General features: G+C 39.9%; 1 protein-coding gene across 1 annotated transcript; it reads left to right on the top strand.

Moving 5' to 3' along the window:
- Positions 1-1,564: 1,564 nt before the first annotated feature.
- On the top strand, positions 1,565-17,737 carry LOC127410317 (histone deacetylase 2-like). The gene is made up of 14 exons (XM_051645516.1): positions 1,565-1,749; positions 2,513-2,625; positions 4,351-4,468; positions 4,627-4,701; positions 4,952-5,090; positions 5,580-5,721; positions 6,310-6,402; positions 9,115-9,223; positions 9,584-9,724; positions 11,422-11,530; positions 12,664-12,794; positions 13,318-13,473; positions 13,613-13,655; positions 17,300-17,737. The coding sequence occupies exons 1-14, from the start codon at positions 1,695-1,697 to the stop codon at positions 17,328-17,330; spliced, it is 1,455 nt and encodes a 484-aa protein (XP_051501476.1). The 5' UTR covers positions 1,565-1,694; the 3' UTR covers positions 17,331-17,737.
- The last annotated feature ends 448 nt before the right edge of the window (positions 17,738-18,185 follow it).

Raw genomic sequence — 18,185 nt, 5'->3', positions numbered from 1 at the left:
CAGAAACCATGATCCAGCTCATCACAACTTCAGAAATAATATGCACAATACACAATAGTAAAATTTGTTTACATCTCTCGACTGAAACGTTTCACCCCTCATTCAAGTCCTTGGTTCACGCATGCTCATCAGCTGCTCACTGATCAGCAGTTCTCGGTATTATGTCTGAAAGAGGCGATTCTCAGTTCAGTGTACTGGTGACTCACAAACTGCTGTGATCGACTCAAAGTACTGTTTACTCGAGAGCTGCTGTGAACGACTCAATGTTCTATTGACTCGAGAGATGCTGTGCTGTCCTCGGATCAGTGTACTGTTGACTCGAGAGCTGCTGTGATCGACTCAATGTACTGTTGACTGAAGAGCTGCTATCCCTGGATCAGTGTACTGTTGACTCGAGAACTGCTGTGATCGACACAATGTACTGTTGACTGAAGAGCTGCTGTGATGTCCTTGGATCAGTGTACTGTTGACTCGAGAACTGCTGTGATCGACTCAATGTACTGTTGACTCGAGAACTGCTGTGATCGACTCAATGTACTGTTGACTCGAGAACTGCTGTCCTCGGATCAGTGTACTGCTGACTTGAGAGCTGTAGACTGGATCATCTTCATACGTTGATAAAACGGTAATACAGTCAAGTCATAAACTATTTCCAGTATGGTTTGTTTGTTACACTCTCTGTTGTTCAGCAAAATACACCTGAAACATACATTTTGCCCCTTAATCACATGCATGCTCGATTCTCATTTCAGTGTACTGTTGGCTCGAGAACTGTTACGAGCGACTCATTGTACTGTTGACTCGAGAACTGTTACGAGCGACTCATTGTACTGTTGACTCGAGAACTGTTACAAGCCGAGCGTTCAGTCTGATTTGTGAACTAGTTGGAGCAGTAAATTGCAAAGAAGAGTTTTCAAAAGCAGATATTACCAGTTCTAGGATCATATTACTCCCTGTTATTGGCTCATTTCGATTCGGAGTGTCAGGCACATCTGAGAGACAGGTTAAGATAGACTAGCTTGTGGATCAGTGTTGACTCGAGATGCGAACTGTTTCGAATTATTCAGTCCAATTTGGTGAACTAGTTCAACTCTTTCACTAAAAAGAACCGGATCAAAAGAATGATTCGTTCACGAACTGGTCATCACTAGTGTGGATTTAGTGTGGGTTAAGTGCACTGAGCTTTCGCATGTTTTAGACATGGTACAGTCTTGAACTTCCTGTTACTTCCTGTTGCGTGCACGCGCACTCAAGTGGCCTATTGGGACAGGCCATAGTAGTAAAACTGTGATTAGTGTTAGCCCAACTGCCATAAAGAAAGAAAGAAAGATTTGACACAAGAAGCAGTCAATGTAGTTATTATGGTAATTTGGTGAACATTTCAAAGGGTTGTTCCAAAATCCCAGCACTTTATTCTTATCTGATAAAATGTATACAAATATCGTCACAAGAGTGAAATCATAACGATATAATTATTATTTTTTTAAAAGTTACTATAATTAGATTGATAAATATTACAATATCGTGAATCTCCAGCACCCCTCCCTATCCGCCCCCATTTCTGCAGTTACTCCTCCCTCTTTACCCCATTTCTATCTTTCTCTCTTTCATTAGGGGCATTAGCGTCTATTATCCACTATTTACTGTTGTATTTTTATTTTTATACGGGTGTGTGATTATTCTGCACAGTGGTCATGGCGTACACCCTGCAGAGCGGCACTAAGAAGAAAGTCTGTTATTATTATGACGGTAAGACGCTTCGGTTCCTTTTAATTCACGACACGAACTAATTCCCGTCCACATTTAACCCAAATCTTTCTAAACCAACACTGTCTTCATTATAATCAGAATAATTGTGATGTAATCATTTCTGCTGAGTTCTGGTCCAGTAGAGTTTATAATGCGACGAGTTTATGAATGAAGTTGTGGCTCGGTTAGCACGTATGCTAGCGGTGCTGCTTTGTGTCATCTTATTAAGAGAGTAAATACAGGCTCTGCTAAACTTAGTTCTGTCTTCTTATGATCGCATGTTAGTATGGGCCATTGAACGTGTGGGGGTTTTAAATCTTTATGAACTGGTGTGATAAGTGTATTCAGTTTAAAATAATATCGCCGCCAGGGCCTGCGCAGTGATGCGGGTATTGCGCATGCGCAGACTCCAGTATTCATGAACGTACATGAGTGATTTGAACTTGATTGTCTTCTTTTTAGTGATTTGTTATATACAGGATTTGTTCCCTCAGTAATTAATGTAGTGTGCTGGAAATTATTGGAAGCTCTTATTTAATAGAGTTTTCTATAATTCGTTTTCATTTAGTAATTATGGCTTGGAGCTGTTCCTTTGGCTAGAAATCTCTATTAAATTATTTGTAAAGTCTGTGAAAATGTGTGTTTAAGTCATTGAGATTTATTGGTAAAAAGATGTGGGAACTGGGAACTGATCTGTTGTTTTTCTAATGCACTTTTCTAATGTGTCTTATAATGTGTAAAATATCTACATTTGCGTTTCCAGGGGATATTGGAAATTATTATTATGGACAGGGCCATCCGATGAAGCCCCACAGAATCCGCATGACTCATAACCTCCTGCTGAACTACGGCCTGTACAGGAAGATGGAGATTTATGTGAGTTTGGATTCCATAAATGACCCATTTTATGAAGCCAGTCTGATTCCTTTTAGATTAATAAATAAGTTTGATGATCCCTCAGTTTGTGAAAACAAAGGGAAAACATGTGTACAGTAATGCATGTCTATGGGGTAAGGCATTGCACTAGGATAAATGTTAAAATTCGTGCTATATAGAAAGTATGACCTTAAGACTTGAATGTTATACATTTTTATGTGAGACTAGTGTGATTGAATTGCTTACTAGCCTTGGAAAGTTTATGTCCAATCTTTACCTCACCTGCAGGGCCGTAGCTAGTGGGGTGAAAGGTGGTAACGATTCTAGGGACCCAAAGGTACAGGGGGCCCCACAACAAATTCTAAACTGTATTTTTTAATAGGAAAGGGGCCCAGAGCAATATACAGTCAGGGGGCCCAGATTACCTTGCTACGGCCCTGTTCACATGGTAACTTTTGCATTATAAGGGAAAGCATACCAGAAAGGGACGTGATGTAACTTTCCACAAAGCATTCCACCAACAGGAATTACATTGGTAACACATAACCAATGTTAATCTTGTCAACTAAATCACTGACAAAGACGTTCGTTAAAGAAGTGTTCCTTTTCTCCCCAATTTGGAATGCCCAATTCCCACTACTTAGTAGGTCCTCATGGTGGCACGGTTACTTATCTCAATCCGGGTGGCAGAGGACAAGTTTCAGTTGCCTAAGCTTCTGAGACAGTTAATCCACGCATCTTATCACATGGCTTATTGTGCATGATACAGCGGAGACTCGCAGCATGTGGAGGCTCATGCTACTCTCCGCGATCCACGCAGAATTGACCATGCACCCCACTGAGAGTGAGAACCACTAATCGCGACCATGAGGAGGTTACCCCATGTGACTCTACCCTCCCTAGCAACCGGGCCAATTTGGTTGCTTAGGAGACCTGGCTGGAATCACTCAGCACACCCTGGTTTCGAACTCTCAACTCCAGGGGTGGTAGTCAGCGTCAATACTCGCTGAGCTACCCAGGTCCCAATGAAGAGTTCTTTGATTTCATCAACTTAAATGAATACGAGACGAAAAAGATGCATCATGACGATAATTAAATGCGTGTGCTGAGTGAGTTCCACGTGCTGAACACCAGCAAAATGAACCGCTTTAAAACACATACTATTTATATATGAGATTAATTACTTTATCCACAACACATTGTTTGAAATGTTTGAAAATGTGATTAAAGATTGGTCTGTTAGAGTTTGACACACGTTTAGTCATTTTGCACATTATCATCAAAAGATATTATTTTCATTGTGTAAAAATGATATGCCATTTTATTCAGAGAAAAACTAAAATGAATGAAAATCCATCCATCCATCTTCTATAGCTGCTTGTCATATGTCGTAGTGTTGGGTTCGAGTCCACCTTAGTCGAGTCCGAGTCTTTAAACAATCGAGTCGAGTCAGAGTCCAAAAGGGGTCGAGTCGGACTCAAGACCAAAGGTGCACTCAGTAAGTTTTGTTCACGTTGTCTTGGACTTACACTGACACCTAGGGATGTGGATGCAGCATCATTCAAAATCATTAGTTTTCAGTTTCAGACACCACTGTAGAAATTTAGTATTCACAGCCAGCCAGGATTAATTAAATCCTCACCTTTATTGTGACTTGTGAGATCACTAGAGAAATGGTTGACCTGTTTATCTCTGTGTGTGATCATGCATTTTGTGACCTTCCAGAGACCTCATAAAGCCATCGCAGAAGAGATGACCAAGTACCACAGCGACGACTACATCAAATTTCTGCGCTCCATTCGGCCAGACAACATGTCAGAGTTTAGCAAGCAGATGCAACGTTGTATGTCTGTGTTACTTTAAAAAAATAAAAATAAATACTGTAATATTCATCAAATGCATGAACTGAAATATTAAACCATAGAATTAGGATTGTGTAGAATTTTAGAAATGTGGACATGTCTGATGAGGATAAGTAATTTGATGTGTGTGCTTGTTTAGTTAATGTAGGAGAGGATTGCCCAGTCTTTGATGGTCTATTTGAGTTCTGCCAGCTCTCCACTGGAGGTTCTGCAGGTAAGTGACTGCTTTCATGGTCCATGCACATTTTGTTCATGGTAGTGGTTGACTAATAATAAAATGATTAAAAAATAGCAGCACTGTTGAATATCAGCTAATGCTGTATATCAGTATAGATCACTAGTTCATTTACCTGATTTTTTGAGGGCTTATTGAAAGTTAGATCACGTTTTTTGCAAGTTCTTCAATGGATTAATCTATTTTCTTAATCACTTTTTCTCTCCTTCACTGCCCTTTCCTGATACAGCTGGTGCTGTGAAGTTGAACAGGCAGCAGACTGACATTGCAGTAAACTGGGCCGGTGGTCTTCATCATGCTAAGAAATCGGAAGCATCAGGATTCTGCTACGTCAATGACATTGTTCTCGCCATTCTGGAACTGCTCAAGTGAGCTGTTTATCGAACTCTCACATTTGCTTTCCAGATTCACTTTGATATTTATGGGATAGTTCACTTAAATGAAAATTCTCAATTACATACCCCTCACATTTGTTACAAAGCTGTTTCAGTTCAGTTCTTTTGTGGAACACAAAAGGAGATAGGCAAAATGTAGTCTCAATCACCATTCACTTTAATTGCATCTTTTTCCCATACACTGAAAGTGAATGGTGACTGAGGCTGTTAACCCTTAACATTCTGCCTAACATCTCCTTTTGTGTTCCATGGAAAAAAGAAAATCATACAGATTTGCGGCAACATGAGGTGTAAGTAAATTATGACTGTGTGAACTGTCCATTTTAAGTGCATTATTAACAAATGGAGACTACTAAACATGATTATACTTTACAGGCAGTGTTTATAACGTTTTTGGGGGGTTGGATTCCTGTTGTCATGAAAACTTCCTTCTTATTCCTCCCGATTGTGTGTTTCTCACAGGTATCACCAGAGGGTGCTGTATATCGACATTGATATTCATCATGGTGATGGCGTAGAGGAGGCATTTTACACCACTGACCGAGTGATGACTGTGTCCTTCCACAAATATGGAGAATATTTTCCTGGCACAGGAGACCTGCGGGTGCGAGGCAGTCTCTCATTATACAGCACTGATGGTGGAAAGAGCTGTCTTAAAGGAAAAACTGCTAGAGAGACATTTTATAAATAGTCAGCAATCAGAAGTCATCTTTTTCATTGCTTTTGTACATAATGATCATTGTTTTCATTTTTTACCCATATCAGACAGTTAAAGGTCAAGATTAGAAAACATTCCTGTGGCTGCGGCTTTTGAAAATTCTGTCATTTACTCACACTCATTTTAGTCTAAACCCATATGACCTTCTTCAATGGAATGCAAAAGAAGATGTTAGGCAGAATGTTTCAGTCACTATTCACTTTAATTGAAAGGAAATAAGATGCAATTATAGTGAATGGTGACTGAGGCTATCAGTACCTAACATGCTGCCTAACATCTCATTTTGTGTTCCATGGAAGAAAGCAAGTCATATCGGGTTGTAATAACATAAGGGTGAGTAAATGATTACAGATGTTTTCATATTTGGGTGAACTATCACTTTAAAGTCATATGAATGACATGTAACAAATCTCTGGATTTAAAAAAAATATATATATTCTGCTGTTTGTGGAGTGTTTGTTCTGTGTTTTTCAGGATATTGGTGCAGGAAAAGGGAAATATTATGCAGTAAACTTCCCTCTGAGAGATGGAATTGATGACGAGTCATACGAACAGATATTTAAACCTGTGAGTGTGAGCTTCTAATGTTCTTTTTATGTAATCAAAATTCAGACTAGTCTGTTTGTGTGTTTAATCTTACATCATACCAGTAGATGTTGAATTAGGGTTGTTACTATACCAGCATTTTCAATACCAATGATTTTCGATACCAGTTTCCACAGCAAAAAGGAATATACTATAAAACACACTCCTTTATATAAAGAGTTAATTTATATAAATATTACATGTGATAAAATAAAGAACCAAGCGATATTAGAAAAAAATAAAAACAAAAGAATGAAGATACATTTAAATATATTCATTTAACAGAAGCTTTTATCCAAAGAAACTTAAAAATGAGAAATACAGCTAAAGCTAAAGTATCCTATGGGAGGCAATAATATAAGTGCTGCAATACAAAGTTTAAAGGCGAGAGACAGTGATGAAAAATACATTTTATTTATTTATTTTGTAAAGACAGTGCATCTCACGGAAGAGATGCGTTTTTAGATGTTTCTTGAAAGTAGCTAAAGAATCAGCTGCTTTGATGGAGTTCAGAAGGTCGCTCCACCAGCGAGGAACTGTGGAAGTGAAAGTCCGGGAAAGCAATTTGTGCATCTGTGAGATGCTGCCACGAGGTGCCACTCACCCGCTGATTGCAAGCTTCTGGAGGGCACAGAGTTAAAAAAAAGATACAGAAGTAGTGAGTGTAGATCGGGGGGTGCAGAGCCAGTGGCTGTTCTATAAAAGCCACTTGATGCAAGCAGCCATTGGAGTTCAATGAAGAGAGGCATGACGTGTGTTCTCTTGAAGACAACACGCGCTGATGCGTTCTGGATCAATTGCAAAGCTTTGACTGTACATCCAGAAAGTCCTGCCAGAAGAGCATTGCAGTAGTCCAATCTCGACATAACAAGAGCCTGGGCAAAGAGTTGTGTAACATGCTCGGATAGGAAACGTCTGATTTTCCTAATGTTGTACAGTGCAAATCTGCATGATCGGGCTGTCTTTGTGATGTGGTCCGTGAAGTTCAGCTGATCGTCAAACACAACCTCAAGATTTCTGTCTGTCCTGGATGGTGCAATTGTTGATGAGTCTTTGCTAGATTCAGTTGGAGTTGATGTTCTTTCATCCAACACGATATATCTACCAGGTACATACAGATACATATTACAATACAAATGAAGCAAACAGTGCTTGGGGTTTTTAGGTATCCAACAGCAGAATCAAAGATTCAAATATCACAAAATTGAAAAAAGTCAAATGTAAAATAAAAACCACTGAAATAATGAAATATTTAAAAGATAACAGCTTGTGTTTACGGCCTCTAGACAAGCCTTGAACATTCTCTTGGCAGCTCAACGAAAAACATTCCTAGTACGCATGTTTGACATCCCCAATTGTGTATGTACACTATATTGCCAAAAGTATTCGCTCACCCATCCAAATAATTGAATTTAGGTGTTCCAGTCACTTCCATGGCCACAGGTGTATAAAATGAAGCACCTAGGCATGCAGACTGCTTCTACAAACATTTGTGAAAGAATGGGCCGCTCTCAGGAGCTCAGTGAATTCCAGCGTGGTACTGTGATAGGATGCCACCTGTGCAACAAGTCCAGTCGTGAAATTTCCTTGCTACTAAATATTCCACAGTCAACTGTCAGTGGTATTATAACAAAGTGGAAGCGATTGGGAATGACAGCAACTCAGCCACGAAGTGGTAGGCCACGTAAAATGACAGAGCGGGGTCAGCGGATGCTGAGGCGCATAGTGCGCAGAGGTCGCCAACTTTCTGCAGAGTCAATCGCTACAGACCTCCAAAGTTCATGTGGCCTTCAGATTAGCTCAAGAACAGTGCATAGAGAGCTTCATGGAATGGGTTTCCATGGCCGAGCAGCTGCATCCAAGCCATACATCACCAAGTGCAATGCAAAGCGTCGGATGCAGTGGTGTAAAGCACGCCACCACTGGACTCTAGAGCAGTGGAGACGTGTTCTCTGGAGTGACGAATCACGCTTCTCCATCTGGCAATCTGATGGACGAGTCTGGGTTTGGCGGTTGCCAGGAGAACGGTACTTGTCTGACTGCATTGTGCCAACTGTGAAGTTTGGTGGAGGGGGATTATGGTGTGGGGTTGTTTTTCAGGAGCTGGGCTTGGCCCCTTAGTTCCAGTGAAAGGAACTCTGAATGCTTCAGCATACCAAGAGATTTTGGACAATTCCATGCTCCTAACTTTGTGGGAACAGTTTGGGGATGGCCCCTTCCTGTTCCAACATGACTGCGCACCAGTGCACAAAGCAAGGTCCATAAAGACATGGATGAGCGAGTTTGGTGTGGAAGAACTTGACTGGCCTGCACAGAGTCCTGACCTCAACCCGATAGAGCACCTTTGGGATGAATTAGAGTGAAGACTGTGAGCCAGGCCTTCTCGTCCAACATCAGTGTCTGACCTCACAAATGCGCTTCTGGAAGTATGGTCAAAAATTCCTTGTGGAAAGCCTTCCCAGAAGAGTTGAAGCTGTTATAGCTGCAAAGGGTGGGCCGACTTCATATTAAACCCTATGGATTAAGAATGGGATGTCATTTAAGTTCATATGTGTCTAAAGGCAGGTGAGCGAATACTTTTGGCAATATAGTGTATGTGATCCTCGAATGTCTAAAGTGACTGAAAGTGCCTGGCCAGTGCAGTGGTATTGCAGTGTTGTTTTGATAAAACTGTGTTTGTATCTGTGTGTGCAGGTGATGTCTAAAGTGATGGAAATGTACCAGCCCAGTGCAGTGGTGTTACAGTGTGGTGCAGACTCTCTCTCAGGAGACAGATTGGGCTGCTTCAACCTCACCATCCGCGGTAAGCAGCATATCACATCACACAAGTTTTCAGCAATGTTCTAATGTGTTTAGGGTTGGGAATCAAGAACTGGTTCTCCAGTATGTTTGTAGTTTTCCTCAAAAGAACTAAAAGAATTGTTAAAGAACCAAAATCATAAAGTGAAATCAGAATTAGAATTGTTAAATTCCTTATAAATGTACTTTTTGCTCTCTGTGGCAAAGTTTACCATGGAAGGATTATTATTGAGTTTGTTCATTTGAAAATGTGGATATACCTGATAAATTTCTCTCTTTTAAAGATGCATTCCTTTATTATCACTTTTATGCAGAGCTTTCTCTTCACTGAGTTTAAACTGAATTCTTCTGTTTTCTCTTTAAGGCCATGCGAAATGTGTGGAGTACATAAAATCGTTTAACCTGCCGTTAATGATGTTGGGTGGTGGGGGCTACACCATCCGTAATGTGGCTCGCTGTTGGACATACGAGACAGCCGTGGCCTTGGACACAGACATACCTGACGGTACAAACTTGTTTGCGCTTCTGCCTCATTTATGGGCTTGATCCAAATGCAAATTATATGAAGATCCTAGTCTCTCAATAATCATTTGTACAACTCACTTTATTATATTTATTTATTTTCTCCCCTTTTCTCCCCAATTTGGCATGCCAAATTCCCAATGCACTCTTAAGTCCTCGTGGTGGTGTAGTGACTCAATCCGGGTGGTGGAGGACGAATCTCAGTTGCCACCGCGTCTGAGATTGTCAATCCGTGCATTTTATCATGTGGCTTGTTGAGCGCGTTACCGCAGAGACCTAGCGCGTGTGGAGGCTTCACGCAATTCTCCGCGGCATCCATGACAACTCACCACGCGCCCCACCGAGAGCGAGAACCACATTATAGCGACCACAAGGAGGTTAACCAAACGTGACTATACCCACCCTAGTAACTGGGCCTATTGGTTGCTTAGGAAGCCTAACTGGAGTCACTCAGCATGACCTGGATTCGAACTTGCGACTCCAGGTGTGGTAGTCAGCGTCTTTGCTTGCTGAGCTACCCAAGCCCCCACAACTCACTTTATTGATATTAGTGCACTAATGATATAAAGTGGAAAATCATGGGTTGTTTTATGTATTCTGATATATATATATATATATATATATATATACACACACACAGGTATATCTGCTTTACATTGTGATCATGTTTGCCTATTCAGAAAAACATATCTTTCAGTAACACAAAGCAACTGCATGGCATTGCCTTAAAAACCTACCAAGAAAATAACCTTGTAAAGCCACCCTGCACACCCAAGCAATCACTTTGTCACCACATAAACCATCTTAATAACACTCTAGTAACCACCCAAAACACCCTAGGAATTGCATATCAACCAGCCAGATCAACGTAGTAACTGCCTATCAACCTCCCAAAAGAACCCAGTAGCCACCTAGCACTGCCCTATTAACTGCCTAGCAACCACTCGGAACACATTTTTGGAGTGCTCTCAGGAAGCTATTTCCAGTCATGACAGTGCAGCTCCTATCTATTTGAACAGTGGAAAACTGAAATCTCAAAAACGGTTGGTCAAGATTACCATCAAAGAACATATTTCAAATCAGTAGTAAAATCTGACAACACTGGAATCATAAATTGTGCTCCTTTACCTCAGATTACGCTAAAAGAGACACAGTTTTCCTGGCTTGTGTAGCTAATGTGCATGCACAGTCTTGAGTTGATTGACAGTTGAGGTCTGTATCTAAAAAGTGATTGGCTCTTTTACCTGTAAGACGGGACTTCCTTTCTACATCCATTGACGTTTGGGTGCTTCAATTTTTCCCATTCATTTGAATAGAAGTGGCCTTTCTCTGCTAAGAAGTCTCTGGAACACCTTAGAGAGCAAGTTCTATATCTCTTCAAACTTCCAAGTATTCAAACTACATAATATTTGGAAAACCTTCAAACTATCTTTCCAAACGTTTAAACTTTAAGGCAAGGCATTAAGCCAACATTAAAAAAAAATATTTTTAAAAACAATTTTTTTTATTGAAAGTACCTTCTATAAGGGGCTGTAAGAGCTTTTTTTATTTATTTTTTTTATGGAATGGGATCCAGCAAAATGTTACTACTCCCTGAGGATATCACTGAAATAATTGACCTATATCTCTATAGACTGTGTCTGTTTGTGAAAAGTGGATTCTCTCTGTCTCACTCTGTAGAGCTGCCATATAATGACTACTTTGAATATTTTGGTCCTGACTTCAAACTGCACATCAGTCCATCCAACATGACCAATCAGAACACACAGGAGTACATGGACAAGATCAAGTATGTACTGCTTTCAAACATGAATACAAAAGGATGTTAGAATCAGAGGTTGTGCTACAAATCATCCTTATCTTTGATTGTAAATTTTCCGCTCTTATTTTTATCCATCGGTAAGGCACAGTTTTGTGGGTTCTTGGATTTTTCTTTTTATTCTGCTCTTGCAGTGTCTTGTGATCTAGTCACCCGATTTAACAGTGGTGAGCAGTGCATAAACCGGGTACCCCTTCAACCATGGTGAAAATAATACATTTGATTGGTCAGACTTTCTGTCACTATGCTAATACAGATTAATTCCAGAACCCTATAAAATAATTATTTAAAACAATATTTATTGGCTGCCAAACAGGAGACACTTACTGTCAAAATGATAGAAAGTGTTGTTTTTTTTTTTCTCCCCAATTTGGCATGCCCAATTCCCAATGCGCTCGAAGTCCTCGTGGTGGCATAGTGACTCGCCTCAGTCCGGGTGGCGGAGGACAAATCTCAGTTGCCTCCGCGTCTGAGACCGTCAATCCGCGCATCTTATCACGTGGCTTGTTGAGCGCGTTACTGCGGAGAAATAGCGTGTGTGGAGTCTTCACGCTATTCTCCGCGGCATCCACGCACAACTCACCACGCGCCCCACCGAGAGCGAGAACCACATTATAGTGACCACGAGGAGGTTACCCCATGTGACTCTATCCTCCCTAGCAACCGGGCCAATTTGGTTGCTTAGGAGACCTGGCTGGAGTCACTCAGCACGCCCTGGATTCGAACTCATGACTCCAGGGGTGGTAGTCAGCTGAGCGTCTTTACTCGCTGAGCTACCCAGGCCCCAATAGAAAATGTTCTTAATTATCGGTCAGTGTTTCGGTAAATAACAGACATTTTTTGATGAATGCAACCTCTGGTTAGAACTGATCTAGAGTTAGACTTGTTTATGTGAAAGGGTAATCCATTTTAAAAAAAAAAAAAACATTTGTGTAAATTGTGGCATACACAGTGCAACATAATTTATGCCTGTATAAAACTGTACAAAAGTTTTTTTTTGGTCATTTAGACATACATTTCCACAAGGGTGGCCATTGTTATTATAAACTAGTAGTTGTATGTTGTACAGTTGCTTGAGTGTGTTTGCTCTGTGTTTATCACAGGCAGCGTTTGTTTGAGAACTTGCGAATGCTTCCTCACGCTCCTGGTGTCCAGATGCAGGCCATTCCAGAAGACAGTGTTCCAGACGACACAGTAGATGAAGACATGGAGGACCCAGATAAACGCCTTTCCAGTAAGATCCACACATAGTCCACTCTCTCAACAGCTGAGGAATATAACACTGTCCTAACTATTTTTTTTTTTTATTTTGTCGCTCACATGGTTTCTATTTCTGTCATGTTGCAAGATCTCACCCAGTATGAAAATGTATTGGTTGAAAATCAACTCCTCATAGCTGTATATTTATGTTGAGTACAAAATTTGGCCAGTTAGTATGTATATTTTATTTTCTCCACCAACACAAACAGTTCTAAATGCCTCAAATACAGACAAGCGGAGTGATACAAACAATGAAGTGTTGCAGTGCTGTTATAAGGAATATCAGCATGATTGAAATGTTGCCAATCATATAAGTGGAACAGATCTAACTTTTGCTTAATCTGAAATGCTCTTATTGGCTGATTTGAATCACTTAGCTGCAGTATTTCGATTTCAGTGAGGACAGAAACATGTCTAGATGCACTATAGATTCTGTTCCAGCTCATACATGTCTGCTCACTCTGAATGTTTCTCCTGTTGTGTGTGTCCGTGTCTAGTCCGTGCATCTGATAAGAGAATTGCCTGTGATGAGGAGTTCTCTGACTCTGAAGATGAAGGAGAGGGCTGTCGCAGAAATGTTGTCAATCACAAGAAGGGAGCCAAAAGAACTCGTATAGAGGAGGAGAAGAAAGAGGCAGAAGAGAAGAAAGCTGGTAAGAGTTTGATAGAGCTGAGAATAGCATTTAATAGGTGATCTGTTGATAAGTGAGCATGCATACTAGAAGAGGTACTACACCTTATTCCAGTGCGTAATGTATTTATTTATTTAATTATTTTCTTCCCACAATTCAGAGGAGAAAGAAGAGGAAAACTCAGAAAAGACTGATGCAAAAAGGTAAGGAAAGCACACAAAGAATGCAAAAAGGTAAAGAAGGCACAAAGAATTAAGTCAGGTGTTCAGATTAAATTGTGCATTTTTGTGTTGTGATGACTATTATGATGGGTGGACTTCTGGGACTTATGCCCAGAATGTTGTTTATCACCTTGTGTTTATTATGGTTGATTAATTTAACTTGGTTCAGTCTTGCACATTATATGCAGCATTTAACACCCTCTTTTTAAGCGCACCATGGCATAAGCTTTCCCATTAATTTTGTAATAAAGTGTTATGCAATGAACTAAACCAACCAGTTCCAAGATCAGTCATATTACAGTATTTGATCATAAGTAAAAATGTGTTTGAAAATCCGAAAACTGCATATTTTAGGAATGACTGAACTGCTCATTCCGTTGAGCATTGCAAATGATATAACTGAATCAGAAACTATGGTACAATATTAAACAATTTGACCTATAGTCAGAGTCTAACATACTCTAAACATGTTTCTTTTATTGCAAAATCTAGTCACAATATATTGTGTATTTGCTGTGATTGAGATGCAAGAGCTGAACACCTGTACAATAAACCTTGCTAAAGGGTTGTAAATGCGCTGTTTCCTTAAAAATGCGCTGCACATAACGCAATATCCTAAACTGTCTAAATGTATGAAATTCACAACCGAGTAACTTCTAAAAAGTAGCTAATACTTTAGTATATTCATTATATACAGGTGCATCTCAATAAATTAGAATGTCATGGAAAAGTTCATTTATTTCAGTAATTCAACTCAAATTGTGAAACTCGTGTATTAAATAAATTCAGTGCACACAGACTGAAGTAGTTTAAGTCTTTGGTTCTTTTAATTGTGATGATTTTGGCTCACATTTAACAAAAACCTACCAATTCACTATCTCAAAAAATTAGAATATGGTGACATGCCAATCAGCTAATCAACTCAAAACACCTGCAAAGGTTTCCTGAGCCTTCAAAATGGTCTCTCAGTTTGGTTCACTAGGCTACACAATCATGGGGAAGACTGCTGATCTGACAGTTGTCCAGAAGACAATCATTGACACCCTTCACCTTGAGGGTAAGCCACAAACATTCAAGCTGGCTGTTCACAGAGTGCTGTATCCAAGCATGTTAACAGGAAGTTGAGTGGAAGGAAAAAGTGTGGAAGAAAAAGATGCACAACCGAGAGAACCGCAGCCTTATGAGGATTGTCAAGCAAAATCGATTCAAGAATTTGGGTGAACTTCACAAGGAATGGACTGAGGCTAGGGTCAAGGCATCAAGAGCCACCACACACAGACGTGTCAAGGAATTTGGCTACAGTTGTCATATTCCTCGTTAAGCCACTCCTGAACCACAGACAACGTCAGAGGCGTCTTACCTGGGCTAAGGAGAAGAAGAACTGGACTGTTGCCCAGTGGTCCAAAGTCCTCTTTTCAGATGAGAGCAAGTTTTGTATTTCATTTGGAAACCAAGGTCCTAGAGTCTGGAGGAAGGGTGGAGAAGCTCATAGCCCAAGTTGCTTGAAGTCCAGTGTTAAGTTTCCACAGTCTGTGATGATTTGGGGTGCAATGTCATCTGCTGGTGTTGGTCCATTGTGTTTTTTGAAAACCAAAGTCACTGCACCCGTTTACCAAGACATTTTGGAGCACTTCATGCTTCCTTCTGCTGACCAGCTTTTTAAAGATGCTGATTTCATTTTCCAGCAGGATTTGGCACCTGCCCACACTGCCAAAAGCACCAAAAGTTGGTTAAATGACCATGGTGTTGGTGTGCTTGACTGGCCAGCAAACTCACCAGACCTGAACCCCATAGAGAATCTATGGGGTATTGTCAAGAGGAAAATGAGAAACAAGAGACCAAAAAATGCAGATGAGCTGAAGGCCACTGTCAAAGAAACCTGGGCTTCCATACCACCTCAGCAGTGCCACAAACTGATCACCTCCATGCCACGCAGAACTGAGGCAGTAATTAAAGCAAAAGGAGCCCCTACCAAGTATTGAGTACATATACAGTAAATGAACATACTTTCCAGAAGGCCAACAATTCACTAAAAATGTTTTTTTTATTGGTCTTATGATGTATTCTAATTTTTTGAGATAGTGAATTGGTGGGTTTTTGTTAAATGTGAGCCAAAATCATCACAATTAAAAGAACCAAAGACTTAAACTACTTCAGTCTGTGTGCATTTAATTTATTTAATACACGTGTTTCACAATTTGAGTTGAATTACTGAAATAAATGAACTTTTCCACGACATTCTAATTTATTGAGATGCACCTGTACTATCATTTCAGGAAGTCAGGTTTTCAGGATCTTTTTCTCATGTTGCTTAATCTTACATATTACACATTAATCTTTATTAGGTTTGATATACGTTGAAATAATTGTAAGTAGTTTATATATATTTTAATATTTGGTTAAGGTTTGGTCTGTTACAGTTTGATCATTTTTTGTAATTTTGCACTTTATCGTCAACTAAAAATTTGTATTTTGTTGACTAAAATTATATGCCATTTTAGTCAGAGTTAAACTGACTACAGTTAATGAATATGATATGAAATATTGACTAAATTTAAAGGACATTTTCGTCAAAAGACAACAATTATGACTCAAATGAAAATTAACACTGAATATATACAAAAATATAAGTTGTTTGGGAGTGTAGGGTGACTGCCTCAATTTAGTTGTTCACAATGCTTTATAGGGCTGAACGGTCACTTATTGAACTCTGTTGCCACGATTCCCGTTTCCATTGGTTGATCTCTCTTCAGGATTATGGGTAGTGTAGTTCTTCATTGTAAATTTCACAGTTAACCCATTTTCTAAAAAACAAGAAAGAATAGGACTGACTTGTGGCTTCTTCCGAAGCATGGGATCAGAGAGAAAGAACAGCTTGCCAAGCTCTGACACATTGAATGATGCAGTGTTTGTGCATGTATGCATTATGACCTACATTAAATATTTTGTGGTTTCATTTTAATATAATTTTCCACTAATTACAAACACACAATTCAAATCCACCCTAAAACCTGGCATTTTGTCAGGTCCCATTAGGCTTGGTTAGGGTAGCAAGACTCTAGAGCACTTAAAAAGAGAAAAAGATGGGGCCCTGGGTAGCTCAGCGAGTAAAGACGCTGACTACCATACCTGGAGTCGCAAGTTCAAATTCAGTGCGTGCTGAGTGACTCAGTCAGGCTTCCTAAGAAACCAATTGGCCTGGTTGCTGGGGTGGGTAGTCACGTTGGGTCAACCTCTTCGTGGTCGCTATAATGTGGTTTTCGCTCTCGGTGGGGCACGTGATGAGTTGTGCGTGGATGCCACGGAGAATAGCGTGAAGCCTCCACACGTGCTATGTCTCCGCGGTAACGCACTCAACAAGACACGTGATAAGATGCGCGGACTGACGGTCTCAGACACAGAGGCAACTGAGATTAGTCCTCCACCACCCGGTCACTACGCCACCACGAGGACTTCGAGCGCATTGGGAATTGGGCATTCCAAATTGGGGAGAAAATCCAAAAAAAGAAGAGAAAGATAATTGAAGCAGATTCTGTCATTCGGTGGTATTAGAAAAAATACCTTAGTGCTGTTAGAATGCTTATCTGTTTTGTGTGTGGATTACTAACATGAGTTTCATTTTCCAGTGTGAAGACTGAACAGACGAGCAGTACCTGAGATGGCCCTAGGGGATGAATACATGCACACTCAGGCTCTTAGAGCAGAGAGCGTTCCTTCACCCTTTTTTGGACTTGACTCTTAAGCATTATATTTATTACTCTGTGTTTAGACGAGTGTTTGCCAGTAAAGTTCCCTTTGTATCATTGTGACCTATTGGATCTTGAAGCAGCTGACAGCATTTAGAGCTCTAACTCTGCCTGTCTCTCTCTTTTTCACCTTTTCCTCCTTCCTCCGAGAAGCCCGTTTCTCTCACCAGGCCGCCGGGGTTATTTTTTGGAATAAAGTTTGGAATCTGTTTTGTACATGTTTGAGAGAGCATAATGTGGATCTCCTGATGACATTTTGATTTCTTATTTGTTTAAATTTGATATTTTGTATTTGAATATTAAAATTGTTTTATAATAGTATGTGGTGAAGTCTATAACTTTGATAACTATGTGAAATCCAATTAAGAATTCAAATTAAAAACAGTGGTGGTAATTAAGCTACAGTAAATTTGCATGAACTTTAAAGATTTGTTTGGTGGGCCTGATGAGATAATGTAAGAATAGGAAAATCAGTTGGATTTATTTTATTATTTTATTTTATGAAATGAGCGACTAAAAGTTAAATACTGTCAAAACAATTAACAGTTATTAAAAAAGATTTACTTTTTGCCCTACAGAATGTCCAGCGCATGGTTTTCAGATAACCTTTTTAATAAATATTGACATCGAAAATTATTATTTTTTTAAACTGCAACCGGTAGTCTAGATGGAGCAGCAAGGGGTTTACTCCAAGAGATTTGTAATGGAAATGTAAGAGATTTGTGACATGATTTTATAGAACTCCGGTGTTGATGGCATCAGTGTC

Source organism: Myxocyprinus asiaticus, chromosome 19 (genome assembly GCF_019703515.2).
Source record: "Myxocyprinus asiaticus isolate MX2 ecotype Aquarium Trade chromosome 19, UBuf_Myxa_2, whole genome shotgun sequence".
In the NCBI taxonomy this organism is placed as follows: domain Eukaryota; kingdom Metazoa; phylum Chordata; class Actinopteri; order Cypriniformes; family Catostomidae; genus Myxocyprinus; species Myxocyprinus asiaticus.
This window is presented reverse-complemented; position numbering and strand designations above follow the sequence as displayed.